Source organism: Apteryx mantelli, chromosome 3 (genome assembly GCF_036417845.1).
Source record: "Apteryx mantelli isolate bAptMan1 chromosome 3, bAptMan1.hap1, whole genome shotgun sequence".
NCBI lineage: Eukaryota > Metazoa > Chordata > Aves > Apterygiformes > Apterygidae > Apteryx > Apteryx mantelli.
Window position 1 is genome coordinate 118,692,420 of NC_089980.1, and position 19,340 is coordinate 118,711,759.

At 35.0% G+C, this 19,340-nt stretch overlaps 1 protein-coding gene across 2 annotated transcripts in view; it reads right to left on the reverse strand.

The window, feature by feature from the left end:
- The window catches only part of PXDN (peroxidasin), an 89,140-nt gene that overhangs the window by 30,085 nt on the left and 39,715 nt on the right, over window positions 1-19,340 (reverse strand). For both annotated transcript variants that reach the window (XM_067294255.1, XM_067294254.1), the window contains 10 exons: window positions 15,868-15,939; window positions 15,227-15,298; window positions 12,971-13,140; window positions 11,478-11,595; window positions 9,151-9,320; window positions 7,882-8,154; window positions 6,418-6,534; window positions 5,042-5,200; window positions 2,375-2,487; window positions 1,068-1,224 (listed from right to left, as the gene is read on the reverse strand). In XM_067294255.1, the coding sequence (XP_067150356.1) occupies window positions 1,068-1,224; window positions 2,375-2,487; window positions 5,042-5,200; window positions 6,418-6,534; window positions 7,882-8,154; window positions 9,151-9,320; window positions 11,478-11,595; window positions 12,971-13,140; window positions 15,227-15,298; window positions 15,868-15,939 (1,421 nt within the window). The remainder of the gene's footprint in view (window positions 1-1,067; window positions 1,225-2,374; window positions 2,488-5,041; window positions 5,201-6,417; window positions 6,535-7,881; window positions 8,155-9,150; window positions 9,321-11,477; window positions 11,596-12,970; window positions 13,141-15,226; window positions 15,299-15,867; window positions 15,940-19,340) is intronic.

The window sequence follows — 19,340 nt, forward strand, 5'->3', positions numbered from 1 at the left end:
ACAGTTTTAGACTGAGTGCAGATAAATCAAGGGGAGTTTCACTTTTATAGGCTTATGGATGTTACAGTTCACAAAAAAAAAAAACAGATTTCAATTAAATACAGAATATTGTAATTCAGCTATCAGAACTTTGCAGTTTGCTAACCTCAGCAGATGAGAAAGAGCAGTTGACATCTGCACTAAATCAATGAAACTTATTTCATTGGGATTATAGTTGATGTCAATGTTTCACTTTTCAGAGCCCTTATTGTTTTGAGATCCAATTAATGTTTAAAGAAAAAAAAAAAAAGTTTCTTTCCGTGCTTCTCCAGAGTAACCAAGATTAGCTCAATTTTTATGGACTACTCTTACATTTGCAGACTTCATAAATAGAGATGAAACTTTCTCACTGAGAAATTCCAAGCCATGCAACTTTTATCTCAGAAATCATATTTATAGATTGAAGCAAAGCACTTATTTTTGATAGAAGAAGGGATAGATTGATACAGTCTACTAAAAGAAACAAGTGTAAGTTATTATTTATTAATACTTATTATTTGTCATTATTACTGTGAAATAATTAGAATAAGTTCATATTTTCTCCTTTTCTTTTTGTTTTCTTCTTTAGCTTCTTAAGATCATTATAATTTTATAAATTCTTTCTTTTGGTTGCAACTTGGTTTTCAACTGATTGGTGTAAGTTCCCTTTTAAAAATCTCACAGGACTTTTTGTCAAGTTATTGCTAAAGATTAGACTACTCATTTGACTAGTAAATTCTAATAGGTTCAAATAATATCTCAAGAGGAGACTAGTATGACTATCTAGAGCCCAAAGCATTGTTTGCTTTGAAGTTTAAGTCTCAGACATATTTTGGCTGATGTATTCCTATCTTACTCACATCTGCATGCTGATAATTGCCTGAACTAAAAGAAAAAATTGAGAGAATTATGGGAAAAGAAGAAATAAAGTAGCAGAAGAAGGAATTCAGCATTTGATGCTGAAGCTAACTTTTTGCATCTTAGCAATTAAAGAATTAGAATAAAACTAATGATCTAACTCGTATCTCTTACTGATTTATAAACCTTACCATTAACACTAAGCACCATACTGACAGAGGAGTATCCAATGCTACTCCGGGCAACACATTCATATCGACCTTCATCAGCTGTTCCAACATCACGAATAGTAAGAAATCCCTCTGGACTAACATGAAATTTTCCGCTTTCAGTTACCTGTACTCCATCCTGCAGCAAAGCAGAGTGTTTAGTTATTCTTATATATCTACTCTTTGTTTTTTAACTTGAATTTGTGTTTTCTTTCTGTCTTTTCTCATAGAGTGACTTAGTAAACAGAAAGAAATTACATTATATTTTGTATTTATATTGTGCACACCAAAGTAATCGTCAAATAGATATAGATAAATGTACATAAAATCCCAAACACTGCTACTGTAACAGGATGATTTGCATATAGATCTAAATTCTACAATTTATTTACTTTAAAAAGTATTAATTGCTATTAATGAAAGTATTTTAATGATTGTAGGCCCTCACTACAGAAAATTTTAGCTACAAAAATAGTGAGATAACACCCGTTACAGACATATATACTTTCGCTTACTCAAAATTAATTAATTTAAAAATGTCCCAGAAAAGAGCTAGATATATCAGTTCTTCATGTGCTATGCATTTAGCAGCAATTTAAGGTAAATTTTAGAATGGTCACTAATTGAAGAGAAGATGATAATCAGAAAAACTGAAGATCAACATTAGCAACCCATTTTTAATTCACCCAGTGAATTCTGACTTTTCTAATAGCTTGCTCTAAGCAATTATCTATTGTTGCACCAATGGAAATCAATGACAGTGAAAGCCTTATCTGATATTTCTCACTTCTATTAGTTTCATCTCTGTGATTTGCAGTATTGCCATTAGAGGAAACATTTTTAAAAACTGCCACAGGGAGATGGGTTACCAAAAAGTCACCAAAACACTTCCTGGCTGAAGTCATAACAGTGTCTAAGGACTCATCAATGTCAATACAGTATTTTTTTATTGCTTTATGCCTATAATGTCACTGGAAGTGTGAACATTAATCAGCTATTTGCATAGAACTGTCACAGAAATATGAAGACCTTTTAAGGTCTATGATAAGAATTTTAAGCTGGTCTGTGCAATGTTTCCAAAGTCTTGCACCAACACATACATACATAATTCAGGTTTGGTATCTACACACATACATTTTGTATTACAGAAAATTTGCTGATCTAACTTCAGGTAATGTTTTCAGACACCAGAACAAGCAATAATCTGCCAATTTGCACTTTAAATAGCCAGTTATGGAGAGATGGAAAGGTCACTGCCCTTCTGAAGCAATTAAACAAATATATATTACCTTATTCCATGTAATTACTGGCTCCGGCTCTCCTTGAGCACTGCATGGAATCTGAACATTGGTGCCAACTTCTACTGTCATGTCATTGGGAACACTGGCAAATACAGGAGTCACTGAAAAAAACAAATGACACATTGAAAAGGTACAAAATACAACTTATGGAAAAGATCCAAAAAGAAGTCTTTTAAGTTACCCAGCTTCTCAGTTTATAAGCTTGTTTTGTTTGCAAGCTTTTAGTTGGTTATAACTTTACTTTAGAGATAAAATTCCTTATGCCTGATGTCTGTTTCAGGCTGATTTTTTAATTATCCTGTTCCAGCAATATGAGCTAGTAGTTCACAAAAGCACCAAGTTTCTTTAACTAAAAGTCCTAAAATTTCTTTAAATAGCTAAATTTGAACAAAGTCATCAGTATGAAAAATCCCATCAACTTCTGTCAAAGTATATATTTTTAAGTAACAACAGCAATTTCTTAGACGCTAAAAGCAAAACTTTCCGGAACCCATCCAACTGTGAGTGCCCCAGCCTGATTTGCTAAAGTGCTAAGCATTCACAGAACTCCTATGTATCTGAAATCAATGAACCTTTGGCTTTAAACATTAAAACGTGACCTACAATTTCAAGTATTCTGAGAAAAGGGTACACAGCTACCTAAAACCAGTGTAAAGAAAAGTAATGCATTTTTTTATCCTAATTTCCTTTCACATCCACATTCATATCCAGCACTCAAATATTATCATGAGGAACACACAAAACAGATTATAAAGATCTTAAGAACTGTATTTCTGCTGTAACATATCAGTATTTCATGGGGAAAGGAGGATCAAGCTTTTATGGTGAAGTATTTGGCCACACAGCATACATTTATACAGCCAAAGTAATCTAGCCCTGGTGTAATTTATATTGCTGGTATGGTCCTCGGCAGGTCTTTGGCCCATCTAGTTCTTCTGCTTGTGGGGTGTGGGGGTTATCAAGGGCTAGGAACCATTTAAAATATGAAATCTGGATGCAGGCGTCTGGCAGTGGAACACAGGAAAGTTTAGCTCTGTGGATGCTAACCATGTCAGGCCAAGGACCAGTGACCAGGTCCCAGATCATTTAATACATTAATACAGGTTTAGCCACAGAGACCAAGAAGAAAGAAACACTGATGAGACATGCCTCAGGTGAACAGTCCTTGCTATTGGAAGCCCAGAGGCTTCTAATTCTATTAGAGTTCTTCTGTTAGTTATTCTTCTCTTAGAGCCCATTCTCCCTTTTTTACACAACTGAAAATAACATTGCAATGAATGTATGGAGAGATCCAATTTCAAGATGTATATGAAACCTTCAGTCTTGTATTTCCTACCTTTTGACAGCTGGATTTTGCAACCTGAGTTATATAATACTTATTTTATCAAACTTTATTCAAGTTCAGTGAAGTTTTACTCAGCTAGAAGACTATAAAATTTTATAAAACCAAGATTAATTTTACTGAATTTTAGTCAACAGTTTCATATTGGTAAACAAAATCTATTCTTTGACAAATTAATCTCCCTTAAGGCCAGTATTACTCTTAACTAACAGAAATCAATGGAAAATATTTGACCAAAAAATAAGCTCAAGGAGCTTATTTGATCCCCTTTAATTGAAATATTGTTTTAACTGAGGTCACTAATAAGAAATGCTTTCAATTAAATGTTTAACTAAAGTATAACTACTAACATGATTCCACTTAATCCTAAAAGTAGTTTATTTATAATTTATATGGAGAAAAACATAAGAACAATAGGGTGGATTTTTTTCTGTGTTAGCTTATTTAAAGTATAAGGATAGATATTTCATTGCAAAGGTCATTCTGCTGTTGTAAAATAGAGGGTTCTGGTTCTGCCCAGCAAAACATTTTGTTAACTGCATTATTTAATTAACTGCATATAGTTTTATAAGAAATTACTAATAACATGCACGCAGAAAAAGGGTAATATTTTCAGAAAACAAAATAATTTCCTAAAGATGATAATGCAATCATCCGTAAAGTAAACCTCCATTCTTTACAAAAAACAGCAAATCAGATGAACCTCTTTCACAGAAAACAGACTGCTTTAAAGGAATGGTACTCTGCATGAATACTGATAAGCATCCACACATGTTATGTATTAAAAAACACCTCAAAGCTAAAAATAGATGTAGTCAGAAGTAATGAATCAGAAATGTGAAATGTTAGTACTGCCCTGGATAGCAAGTTTTCTAAATGACAAAAGATACAGTCCTATTCTAAGAAGCTTTTATCAAAAAAAGATCATGCTCAGCAGAAGTCTCCAAGTGATTTTCATTATAAACAGGGTATATTGTTCAACACCCTCAATTTATAAAAAGAATTATAAGATACCTTATAATTCAAAAACAACAGCTTAGGAATTATTGTAACATTCAGCAAAAAATAAGAAGAAAAATGCAAGCACTATTTAAGATCTGTCTCAAAAGCTTTTCTAACTCTAAACAAAGATAAATTTTATCTACTTTATATTCACATATAGTATGATGCCATTAAAAGTATCTAATTGCTATTAATTACAATTTTTCATTTTACAAAAAGAAAAGAATAAATCAAGCACACTACTGAGTATTTTAGCCTAAGATTAAATCCGACTTTTTCAGCAGCTGTAAATATGTACATGGAGAACATACCTCTAGGCTGAACCGTCAGGTATACAACAGTTCGTTGAGATCCTATAATATTGACAGCTTGACATTCATATTGTCCCTGATCATGTAGAGCAACCCTGGAAATCCTTAAGGTTCCAGAGGACAGAACTAAATGTCTTCTGTCAACAGACAGCTGGCCTCCTGAAACACAATAATATTTGCTTTTTATAACAGTACAAAATAAAATAGTCTATTTCAGAAAAAGGGAAATCCAGAAAAATTTAGAATTTGATAAAACATTGACAAAATCAGAAGTCTCTCAAAAAAAAAGAAGAGTTAAAAACCTTTACATACTTTATAGAATATGAACATACACACACGTAAGTATATGCACACAGACATATTCCTGATCTTTTCCACTTCTATTTTTGTGGTAGAAATAGATGTTTTCATTTAAGGAGCATGATAAAGCATCCCAACAACACAGCACCATAAGAAGAATGCCAACAGGTATTGTTATATTACCACATAATAAGACACATCTGCCTAGGCCATCTAGAGAAAAACAGAAAAATACATTTAGCCCTAAAAACTGCAATATAACATAATAAAATGAAATAAAAGGCACAACAGTGTGTATACCCTACTATTCCTCTCTGGACATTTGATTTGGTTTTCAGCAACCTTGGTACAGGGAGAAACGGGGACATTACCAGCATCAAAATGATCAACTGTTTGTTAAAAATCTGCTTTATCTACCATAATTCATAATTTCTTAACGGTTGGTTGTCCTGCTAGAGCTATTTCATTTGATCCAACCAGAATATCTACTTATTGATAAAACATCCACTACAGTATATCTTGCCACTGTATTTGGCTTAATGCCTTCACAGCCAAATCTGATAAAGCAGTCAGTGGAGTGGATCCCAGGGTTCCTGCCAATCCCGATTAAGTGAAAGGAATGCCTTGTATGGAAATTATAATGAGGCCAGTTACAAGTTAGACTAATCTGGCTTCTGAAGAGAGCACAGAGGACAGATTCACCTCACCTAACTTTAGTTCTCCTATTAATGACTGTCAGCTAGATTTACTTTGTAATAAGTGGGCAGTGATAGGTATTGCCACATGTGATTTGTCTCACATTTCTTAAACATTTATTATTAGGAATCTATTATGGAGACATATATTTTAGTGACTCCTTTTACTGAATACATGAAGAACTTGGGCAACTAACTACTGTTGGATATCTTGCATTTTCTAGTCAAAGCAGAATAAGAGGAACCCTCTTTTTCAACAGAGATGGAAGCATCTAAAACAACTTAATACATATACACATACACCCTTTCAATTCATGAGTGATTCTAAAGTAAAATCTAAAGTATTTGACTAGTTTAAAAGTAAAAACAGAACAAACTTACCTCCTTTCGTCCAGGCAATAACAGGCTGGGGATAGCCTTGTGCTTCACAAGGGAAGTCAACAGTTTGTCCCTCAATCACTGTTCTGTCTTGAGGAGTGACAGTAAACTGAGGCAGAGCTACAGAAGAGAAAATAAACCATTTAAAAACATATGAAAAATGCATGACTGACTGAAGTTATATATAATTTTATGTGTGACTTGAACAGCTCCTATCCGTGGGAAATGAGATCCTAATAGCTTTTTTACACTGTAATCTCTTTAGGTAAGAGATCACAAATGGGCAGATTTGTCTCTTCAAAATGTGAACACCTCCTAGCACAATATGACCCTGAAGTCAGTTAAGAGCTCTAGAATCTACTTCAATAGATCCAAAATACGATGCATTGTAAGACCTGTAAAACCAAGTAGGAAGGCGAAAAACACCTTGTTCTCTTTCTCAAAACAAACCAACCAACCAACCATCCCACAAAACTCTCAGCTAAATTACAGAGAAAATGCAATGTGGTCAAAACCAGCCTAAGCAGCTTTTTTTCTGCTTTATGCAAAAGGAGAACAGTGAGTGGAGTGCAGGACAGCTTCTGCAGTAACATCATGGCATTATCAGTGTGAGCAGGAATTTGTTCAGCTCTCAGAACGCTATCACTCATTAACAAATGATAAATGAACAAACCACACAGACAGGTTGTTTGGTATAGCTTGAAAAAACGTATTGATTGACAGAGCATTCACAATCTAAACTGTTTGCAAAATACAGACATTAATATGAGGACAAAAATAAAATTAAAAAGGTACTTAAAAGCTTTTGGAAATAAAGTTCCAGCTTTGAAACATTTGCAAAAATATTCAGCATATATTGGAGAAAGTTTTTCAGTATGTTGTTCTTGAAATACTTTATATGCATCCTACAGACAAACAACGCCAAAATAATTGTGATCACAGTAAGTTACAGTATTTCCATTTCCATTTTGCAGAAAAGCTAGGCTAATGACTCAGTTGGAAGAGTGATAGTTTCCATGCAGCTCTGCAGCAAATGTAGCCACATTTGCCCAAGTGTCCAGAAAAGAGATGTGACACAGATCTAGACTTAAAACTCCACTGCAAATACTCCAGTCGTAAACTCTAATCTCTAGGAATGCTAATTGTTACAGAACATATTTCATTTCCACAAAAAACATACATTGCTGGTTTATTCACACAGGCAAACAAAACTTCAGAAATAAAAAATTCAAAATACGGATAATTTATTTCTGAGGATAATCCAAAAGATTAAAATTTCAGAGAATTAATATATAATATCCTACTCTGAGTAAATATATACTGCAAAATTCTCTTGGACTACATAGAATTGAAAGAAAAAAATTCTTGTGGTTTCAATTTGGCCATGACAGTTCAGAAAAAAGACAAAAGCCATGCAATTTGAAGTAATGTTTTACAGCATGCCATGCCTAGTTTGATGTCACTCACCTTGGACTATGATGTATGCAGTTGCATGGATATTATCTATGCTGTTAGTTGCAAAACAAGTATACTCGCCACTGTCTTCCTGCTTCACATTTTGTATGTAAAGTCCTCCTGAAGGAGTTATTGCAATGCGAGGGTCACTTGGTAAAGGGGTTCTGTCACCTTTGGTCCATGTAATTCGTGGCTGAGGGTGCCCAGTTGCACTGCATTCCAGAGTAACGCTTTCTCCAACTAATACCTCTGTATTTTGTGGATGAATCACAAAACTTGGCCGGGCTGTGAGAAAAGAATCATGCCTAAATATGACTCCTAGCTGGCATAACACTAATGTGGCTAAATATTGCAATTGTTTCGGAAATCTAATTTTTTTAATAGGTTTGTTCCAAGGTACTTCTAATCTTGCACACTCTGTCTCACTTTAAACATTATCTAGCTGAAAACATTTAAAAATATCAGTAGATAAAATTAAAAACTCATATAATTGGTTTAAAGTAATTTATGAATATACCCTAGTACTTGTAATTGTAGGTATATCCATTGCACTGATATTTTTCTTAAATCCCTTTTAAAACAATTTTACAGCATTTTCTTTTCATCTGCTGATGTTTATAAAGGCCTTTTCAGAAACAGAGGCACTGAGACCCAGAAAACAAACTGACTAGTAAGTGCTACCAGGTGCAGAAAAAGAAAAAACTGATTAAACTGCATTTTAGTAGCATTTCTTAACTAAGTGTGTAAGCTGCAATGACATTTTAAATTTAACTGGTGATGAGCGTAAAAATAAAATTTACTGACAGCAAAATTTAGAATTTGAAAAAATCACAGTGTTGGACATGAATTTAGTGTTTGCAAACACGAAGCACTGGCTAGACAGATACATAGCCTACAAATTTCCTGTGCAATCACTGCTGCCTTGTGTGTACCAAAGCTTTCATGAGTGACTGGAGCTCATAGATTTCAAATACACAGAGAGAATATTATTGCACTGAGCAACATCACAATGCAACAGCCTCTTCTTCCATCCCTCATATACTTCAACAAATAATCCGCATGACTATCATCAAATTTACTTAAAACAATAAACAGTATTATTTAACCGGTTGACTTTCATTTTTGTTCTAGGGATATTAAAAATCCTGTTAAGTAAGATGCCCAAGGACAAGAAATCTACATGTAAAGAACATACAAGAGCCAATGAATCTGATGTTTAGTAATCTTACTATCAAAACAATTCTGTATCTGAATAAGAAATTTAGACTTTGTATTCTTTACCTGGTGACCCAAAGTATCTAAGAGTAACTTCCTGAGTTTTCACTTCGCCAGCCACATTTTTTGCCATGCACTGGTAAATGCCTTGGTCTGTTTCTTGAGTATTCTGAATCATTAATGTGCCATCATCCAGCAAGTTCAGACGAGAATCTTCTTTCATACTGAGCTCATTACTGTGAAGAAAAGTAATCTGCTGGAGTTAAACCTTTAAATCACAAGCACAGAAAAATGTCAAATAATAAAAACCTAAATATATTAACCAGAACAATTTGCAAAAATTAAGTTTTACTGTGCTAAACAAAAAAATAGAATTTTTAGCTTTTTTTCCTAAAGAAAAGCAGCAATGGAAAAACAAAAAATGAACCTATTCTGCTTATGCAACTATTACATCTTCAAAATGGAAGGCCACAATATTTTTATGAGTAAAAGATTATAGGGGGGAAAAAAAACTAAAAGAGCAAAATACACATACCCAATCTTATTTTCTTTTAAGGATACAAGCAGTTCTAACCGGCAAATCAATTTCGAATATTTCAGCTGGAAATGGGCAAGTTCAAAACTCAAGATACTTTCTACTAGGAGAGGGGTTAATTGCTATAAAACCATCTTTGTGCCCTCCTCTGACTGCATTGCTCAAGGAGCACTAACGAACCTGGTTATAATTTGTACTTGCTTGGAACATAAGTTCCATTCTTTAGTCTATGTCACGGACACATCATTTCTGTGATGCTATCTAAGTAGAGTTTTTTTTATGAAAGGAACAGTTTCTTACTCCAACCTTTACTACATGATGAAAAAAGCACAGAGTAGGGTTGAGGATCTCACCCCATACGTACAAAATCCAGAGTGACTGCTGATCTATTCAACATACCGCTCAACAGGTCAATGTCTTTTGACTGAAATCTTGCCACATTCAACTACCTTGCAAAGAGCTTTGCTCTCATTCATGCAGCCAGGAAACAAGCCAGAGTCAATAATTCCACACCCCAAGCTCAAATTTCTTCTTAAAACTCTTTCATATGTGTATTCTGAATACATGTTTTCTTTGTTTATTATAAAAAGTGCATGAGCCAAAGAAAATTTTAATGAAATAATTATACGCTCCAAGTTTAAGGCTCTGTACTTTACAAACTCTATAATAAAGTCTATACTCTTGCTACACATGGAGTTCTCACTGAAATCAGCACAACAGCTGCAGAACCAGGATTCTACATCGTTCTCTTTTTTCAGTATGTAAAAATTTGAAATAGTTCATTTGCTAATATAAAATGTGGGAAAATCCATTTTCTAGATCAACTTCTCCATTTATAGACAAGAATTATTAAGTCTATATCTGACTAAGCTAATGTGAAATTCAGAAATTATGTATCCATCATAAATTCAGGTAAGTTCAGGGGAGGCGACCTGCTGCCACGCAGCCAGCTAAGACACACCATTCCTGGCACTGCTGCAGGGAGTCAGAGCTCTGGGCAGGTCTCTAGCAGGCACCCAGCACAGGGCTGGTCCGTGGGCTCCTGAAAGACACCTGTCTTTTTTAGGTCCCCTCTCCAGCCCCTCAGCAGTGAGAACAAGCAGTGGAGCAGGTTCCCCAGAGAGGCTGTGCACTCTCCATCCTTGGAGGTTTTCAAGACCTGAGTGGATAAAGCCCTGAGCAACCTGGTCTGATCTCACTGCTGACCCTGCTTTGAAGTAGAGACCTCCCGAGCTCCCTTCCACCCTGAATTACCCTATAATGCTATGACATATAAGCTTGCCTGCCCTCAATGTATTAGTCTGGGCAGTCCGGAAAATGACATACCTCCCTTGTTGTGGGATGAAGCTACATTTCTGGGGAAAGTTTAGTGGTGTGGAGCTGAACTGAAAGACCTACTTTGAAATCTAGCTCTTGTCCAGTTGGATTCCTTTAAACAACTAGCTATCACTCTGCCCAGACCAGACCTACGCAGAATATGCAAACACTAGCTAAACTCACAAACTCTGTATGTGCAGAATGTCTATATTGTATTACCTGATTCTTATATACAAATGATCTACAGTTTTACATGTATATCCAACTGTGTATGTATAATTACAGCTGAAAATCCTACCAATCATATTATAGCCATAAAATGATACCTTAATGAAGTTTTCAGCTCTAAGAGTTTAGATTTATAAATGAAATAGATCTGGGTCACTATTACTCCATACATTTCTTTTCATTATAATATGTTTCTGATGTTAGTATTCCATATATTTTAGAATCTAATGTGTATCAGCAAGCACCTAGAAATGTACACACATCCAGACAAACCTACATACATCAAATTTCTCTCTTCCTCTTTTAAACTTACTTATTTCGAAGCCAGATAATTTCTGGTTTAGGATTGCCTTCAGCTCTGCAAGTGAAGTACACTGTATTCCCTGAGGTAACATCCACATCCTGAGGCTCTGATGTAATTCTTGGCCTCTCTGTATCAACAATAAAATATATAAGAAACTCTTACTTGTTTTAAAACTACTAAAGAATGGTAAATAATAAGTTTTCCATATACCTGGCAGAAAAATATTTTTCACAAATGTTTTAAGTTAAAATATTTACATGCTTAATCAGGATTAAACATACTTTTCCCTATGTAAAAGTGACTGCTGGCTTTCTGACCTCCTCCATCATTTCTTAGGACCTTTTAGCAGACTGGAAATGGATTGTGCAAATTTGTATCAGGTTCTAATGTAACTGTTTTATTTATTTGAACAAAGGCTCAGTTTGTTTATGAAGAAAAAACTTTAAAGCAGCAAGCACAAGCACCACTTAAAATAACTTCCTCTCAATCAGGATCAGTGCCTAACCTACCTCCTACAGAATAATTTGTCCAGCCTGCTTCCTGCAGTTTCCTTATTCAGGATCCTTCGATGTGGAGAGAGAGCTGGTAGCTTGCCATGTGAATTATTCTCATACTGAATTCCCTTCTACTATCTTTTTCAAGGACCCTGTAGATGCTTACGGTCCTAATTCTTGTGATTAGGTTTATGAAATACATAACCAAAAGGACAACTCAGTTATTTTATCCCTTGGCATCTTCACACGGTTGGACAGGCAAAACAGCCGTCACATGATGGGAGAAACCTGCCTTTTGGTTATGTAACAGGAGAGGTGTCAGGGTCCAAAGCCTTGGAGTGCCTGCATAGGAAGCTGCATGACTCAGCCTGCACACTACTAGGCTAAAGGAATACAGAAGCACAAAAGAATAATAAAAATGATAATCCATTAATCCTTCAGGGACAGAGGACTTCAGTTTCTGCGTAGAATATTTCTTACAAAGATAGATGAGGGGAAAGAAAAATCCAGTGACCTAACCCTGATTCCAATAATGTCAACAAGAGTTTTAATGGTAAGTTCTGTGAAACTAGGAGCAATTCCATAACGTTTCTTTCTTCGATTTCCTTTGTACAAAAGGGAATACAGGACACCAAACAATATTAACTTACTACTAACTTAACTGCCAAAGATCCTAGTTTACAGCCCTTTTGTGGTCAAATCTGAAATATAAAAAGGAAAAATAAGCCCTTTCTGGATAATCATGTTTAGTTTACTATGTTGTCTCAGTGACAAATTTTAAACATGACCGTCCTTGTTGCATAGAAGACAAGCTGAAGGGAAAAAATGATTCTTTCAAAAGAAAACAAAAAACTGAGAAGGGAATAGTGAGGAAATTTCTAGAAACAATCAGTATTAACCAGCAGTAGCCAGTGCTATCAAAGGGAACAGAAGTACAAATTCTAACAAAAAATATGCTTTGGATATGTTTAACACATTAAAGAAGCCAGCACTAAGTGGCAAACGCACCACAGTTAAGTTCTTCGGGTGTTATTGTGGCCACTGATCTTCCCTGGATCCTTCGCGGGTACTCACAGGTAGCTGCTGCTTGAGCGTTACCCGATTCCGCGTATGTCTTCAACAGCTCTGCCAGCCACAGGATTTCACAGTCACAATGAAGAGCGTTTGAATCTAAACGCCTACATAAAACAAGATGCAGCCACAATACCTATTAGCAAGCTGGAACTATTTTCTTAGGATCAAAATGATTCTGCAATACCACCAGCTCCTTTATCTGTGAATACAGACAGAGAGTTATTTTGAATATAGTTGATGGTCACTTGCTCACAAGTATTAAGCCTTTATTACAACATTGCATACTATTTCTGCAGGTCTTTCCACACTGCACAGGAAGAACAATGTTCAACACAGCAAGGACCTGCTCAATATTTCTTTTTTAATCTCAGCATTTAGAGCATAAACCAGATTTTATTTAGATGTTATACAAGCCTTGCTTAAGTAAGGAACATATTTCATTTCTCCGCGTTTTTTTTTCTGTTTAAAACTTATTACTATAGTAACTTCATAGCTAACTGGACATTTTTAAAACTTTCCATTCTGCTGATTAAGCTACTGAGACAAAGACCCACAGTATTATTTAAGCATTAAGCTCCCATTGTATTCAGTGGGCCAGTAACTTCCTAAAGCACCTGCCTATTGGAGATAATGAGCACCCATAAATTCTTTTGACTTCCATTCCAGTAGTGACGGTCCCTGATACTATGTTGGGAACTGGACTTTGTAGTGGAGGGCCCTGTGGAAAAAAAAACACCTTTAAGTCATGTTATAGAAACCTGTCCCTATGTATTAAACATATCTAAGTGGAAATAAAGTTATATGACAATGGAATTTCAGCTTGTTATATCTTTGGGGGTAGTGAACCCCCAATCATTTTATCTTTTATTACATTTTGATTTTTTTCCCTGTTGTGTAAATTCCCTGATCTTTTTTCTTCTTTGCTCTCCCACAAAAAATATGCAAGAACAAACAAAAATATATTACAAGCTATTGTAGAGATGTCTCCTAGCACACTGGACGTTATCAGTAGAATTTAAATCCTGAACATGAGAGTCATGATGTGATCTTTAATGATGAGCTGTACCAGGGCAGGACACAGGCCAGTTTAGCCCATTTCCAGCCATGGTCAAAATTAAAATTTTACTTTACCAAAGCATTATGTGCAGAAGCATCTGTTTTTGTTTGTTTGTTTCAGTTCCACAGGACTTTTAAGGCTGTATGAGTGAAGCAGCTATGACTGAAAGATGCATACATCATCCAAATTTCTTTTGTTCTTCCTTTCCTCCACAAGTAAAGGCACAGTTTCACAACTGGCTCAATTGTCCTCAGTCAGCACTGCCACAGGAACAGCTTCCTGTGATTACCTTTATGATCTTTTTCCCTTGTAGAGTTAGTGTTATAACTCACTGCACACAGCACACGCTCAACAGTTCTCACATAAAGGGGGGTATGAAAGTGTGACTAGACATAAGGATAGGACTGCCTCTGCTAGAAATGATAGTCTGAGGTAGTCTTAGATAATTTAAAGTTCATCATGAACGTTTATCCTAGATCAGTGGAGATTCAAAGTCCGTGACAGAAAAGCCTCTGAAAGTAACCTTATTATGGCACTACTAATACTCTGTGAAGTTCAAGTTAAACTTTTCAAATGCCACTGTGGGACTAAGAAGCCTCTATACCAATTTTCCAAGTGAATGGCATTTTAAGAACTGACCTGTGGAGTTGCTTTTGAAAATAATACTTATGTTCTTAAACCACTGAGCACCTCTGAAAAATTTATACTTAAATAAGGATAAGAAAAACAAGCAAAGAAAACACCAAGATAATCAATTACTGAAAGAGATCATAAAAGGATAGTCCAGTAAGAGACAGAGAAAAAAAAAAAAATCAAGGAGCAGCGTATATTATTTAGTCTACAAAACAATGGATTCGTAATGAACAAGACCGTAAGACTACAAATAATTCCAAGACAGGAAACAAACAAAAGGACTTAGTCACTAAAGACAGTTGGACAGGAAGCAAATGGTCTGAATCTATATAAAGTAAACAACTGGAGCTCAGCTTCAGAAAAATTCTGTAACATTTAGAACAATTACACAATGAAAAGCATTGTCAAGGAAGGTAAACACTGCAAGAAGAGATACAGCATAATGAGATTATTTTAATTTTTTTTTTTTTTTTAGTTCAATAATAATTCAATTTACTTACAGTCTCTTCATAGATTCTAAGTGACTAAATGTTCCAGGAATCAAATGAGCTATTCTGTTGTTATGCAAAAATCTGTTAAAAAGCACAGAAAGATGCATGTAATAATGTAATGTAATGCTCTCATTCCATTTACATTCTTCTGAAACTCCTTTAAGAGAAATTAATTTTACAAAATAAAAAAAATGAACCTTTCTTTACTAACTCATTGGCTGCTATTTTTCACATGGCTTCCAAGGTGTATTTGATATGTCCATGTGAGAAAAAAGCCATAAAATGACAAAGCAATCAAAAAAGAGGGGGTTTGCATCTGAAGGAGCAATTTAAAAAGTCACAATGTAAATCTTCTACTTCTCAATTCCTAACATATATTTTAGTCAAACACAAATCACAACTCCTTGGCACATAAGTTTTGTAACAGAAGAATATACCCCAAGTAACATTTACTTCTGCATGTGCCTAAGGCAGGCCTGACCAAGGTATCCTCGGCAAAGACTACTTAGTATTTACAATTATAATGTTAGATTAAAAATTGTCTACAGGAAAGATAAGAATATTATTTTCTGGTTTCAAACATTTGATCTAATTCAAACAAAGAAGCAAGCTGTCTTTTCTGTATCTTACCCCAAGATAAACAAACTTACAGCCTTTCAAGTTTTGGAAGATGGGTAAAGGATTCAGGTTCCAACGTTTCTATTTGATTAAAGTGCAGATACCTGAAAATAAGTTAAACAAAAAGAAAAATACTGAAACAGTTTATTTAATGAAGCTGAAATATTACAAAGCATTTTGATGTTGTTAACATATCTAAATGACTGAAAGGTAATGATGTAGTGACATAACTTTCTTCTGATATCATCTGAATCTTGTGCTTTTATATGGGAGATACAGGACTTGACAAGAAGAGTTTAGAGACCACTGTATATCTAATAAGCATGTGGGCATGTGTACATATACATGTAAAAAAAATTGCTTGAAGACCATTATTTTGGAGATTTTGGAGCTACCAGTCCTTTGAACACCTTGTCAAGTCTTTTTTTTATTAGTATGTATATATGAATAAATATATATGAAAAAATAAAATTTGGGGTTTTTTTTTACAGGAAAATGTTGTAGGTTGGTTAGAAAACATTTAAAATTTCCAGTAGAATAGCATTTTCTGTTGGCAAGTGTTTTTAGTACCATCAGATTGAGCAAAAATTTTAAAAGATTCCAAAGAGTAATCTGCTCTAGTCCATGTATCCTGGCATTTAAAGGTACAAAAGCTTGCAAAAGCTATAGGCAAAAAAAAAAAAAATTGTAACATAAAACAGCTTTATTTTGATTGAATTATTCTTAGACAAAGGACTTCCCCGTGATCAGTGTACACCCCAGCTGTGCTCTGTTTGAAGGTTTGTTGATGCATATGTAAGGCATTAATTTTATACAGCTATTAATTCTGTAAGACTGAAAAAGTTTGAGATAACAAGATAATTAAACAGATTATTAGTCTATAACTGCTGTGACAATGGGCTATTCATAGGTAAGGATTGCAAAGTCAGGCTCATACCACTCTTGACTATGTTGAGTAAGTATTCTGTAACTTTGCAGAAGAAAAAACAAGAAGTAATTGATAGAATTGCACAAGGAACTGTGAAAATGATTTATAGACTTTGGATCCTGATTATATCCAAAGGTATCCAAACCTCCTAAAGTTTCCTTTTTGATCAATACCTCTTGACTTATATTCTGGAACATCTGGAGAAGAACTTGCACACATAAAAAACACAGTGGGTTGAAGAATAAAAAAGCCCATCATTTAAAAACAAAGAGAAAATCCCAGACCCAAAAATCTCCTGAAAATCAGTCCTTCAACATGACAAGTAAGAAGGAGAAAGGAACTCCCTTGCACTGAAACACTGCACATATTCTGATCCCTGACCTGAACTAAATGGTTGCCAGAGACATAGGAGAGCAGGAGCAAGCGGCGCTTGCCTTAGAAACCAGTTATTCACAGCTCTGGAAGGCGCGTGCAGCTGTGAAGCCAGGCACGTGCCTGGCAAGCTACCAGTTCCCCCACTAACAGCATGGAGAAAGTGCAAGCCGGTAAGCGAAGTCAGTAAGCAATCAATGGGGAGCACAGAAAAAGCCAATAAATCAGCACGAATGCAATCAGACACATCCAAGTGTTAAGTCTGCTTACTGCCAAGGCAATTTGTGGCCATTTCTGTGATAAATCATAACAATAATAGATTCTGATCCTGTTTTTATAAGGAAACAAAAAATGCATAATCATGCTGTGTCTGCATCATCTCCTTTTCAAAACTATGGGCCAATTTCAACTAAATTTCAAAGACAGACGTCTCAAAGGCAGTTTCTTCCTGCAAGTTTCATTAGAATTGACAGCAGAGAGAAGGGAGACTGCAGCTAGATCTAGCTCTGAGGAAAAGACTAGCAGCACTGAGGCATTATTTACCCCTTTGGGCAAGACCTAGTCATGCAGCCAGCACAAGCACCGCTCCCAAAGAGCTGCAGCACTCCTCTCTCTTGTCCCCAGCCCCTAGTCCTGGGGGACGTTTGGGAGGGGGAAAAATCAACACAGAGATCACCGCAGTGAGAGAAAAGAGCATATAGAGAAAAGCAGACACAACTAGGGCTCATTACTTCTGAAGAAGCTTTCTTTTTGGAAATAATTACATGCATCCTTTCTTCTTGCGCAGCAAACGGGGGTGTTTTTTATATATATACATACATATATATGTATATATATACACATACACACACACATACATACATACATTCATATATATATATATATATATATAGTGAATTCTTCTTGCATTTTTATCAACCATGAGTACCTTGCAAAAGTAGTCTCCTTGTCTTCTCAGACAATTAATCTTCCTAAGGATTTCTCATATTTCTTTGGCATTGACAAGGAAAGTACAAGTAATACCTCTTACTAGACCAGCTACCAGGGATGGAGGAAAACAAGCTTCCAGGCACACAAGCCCTTCTTTCAGTCTATGGATCAGAGGCAAGATTAGCAAAGACAGAGAAAGAGAGAGCACATCTCAGTCGGTTTGAGTGATGCATACCTAATTAAACCTGGAGCACCAGCTCATAACTGCTAGTTAGTATTCAAGTCTACTGCTTTAATTTCAGATGTAAAGAATGGCTTATTGTGCCTGAAAACTCATCTGTTTTTTCCACCGATACTAATCAATCTAATTTAAACAATACTTCTGTTATAAATCTCGCCTTGTTTACAATCTAGATAATCACAACAGTAATTCAGGCATTAAAGCACACTGTAAAAGTTATTTTACCTCATCAGAAACCATGCTGCCTAAAGCAGCTCAAAAATCAAATAATGAAGCCCAACTGTGAAATATTCTTAACTGCTTGATATGATTAGTTTGTTGGGATTTGCGAGTTTTTAAACTATGAGCTCAAGAAAGTTCTAATTTCTCAGGCAACTTATGAACAGAATAAGATGTTAAATATGTGAACAAAATCATTAGCAGCAAGTGTAATTCAGAAAAAGTGGAGAAGAACCCAGATTGCATTATAAGTCTATAATAATAATAATAATTAAAAAATTATTAGTGCTATGACCTGAGCTTTAATCATATGTTATCACTTAGGTTTATTGCTTACATCCTTTTCTTGTATGAGCCACATAAATGCTTTTTAAGAATTTTTAAGACTGTAAATAATATAAGAATTTCTTGGACTGAAAATTCATCCAAAAAGTATATTCAAGAAGTACCTCATACTGGCATGTCTATATAGACATCTTGTATGTTCAGAATATTACATGCTCTTAAAAAAATAGTAGTATAATGTAATGAAGTTGATATAAAAAAGATTTTCAAAAAAGCATGCAAAAATGATTTTAAGAGACCCTTGTATCCTCCTTTTTTGATTCAGAATTTGTTGTCAAGTAGGAAGCAGAGGAAAGGACATAGCTATAGGAAAAAAAAAAAACATCTAGAGGAAGATAAAAATTTGATCAAATAAGCATAGTACAGATTTTCTCCTTCTTATTTTTAACGTTGGAGTATGAATATGTAAGGTAAAATTCACTCCTAGTGGCATTTGTCTTGTTTTACAGCACTAAATTTAGGATTGTATC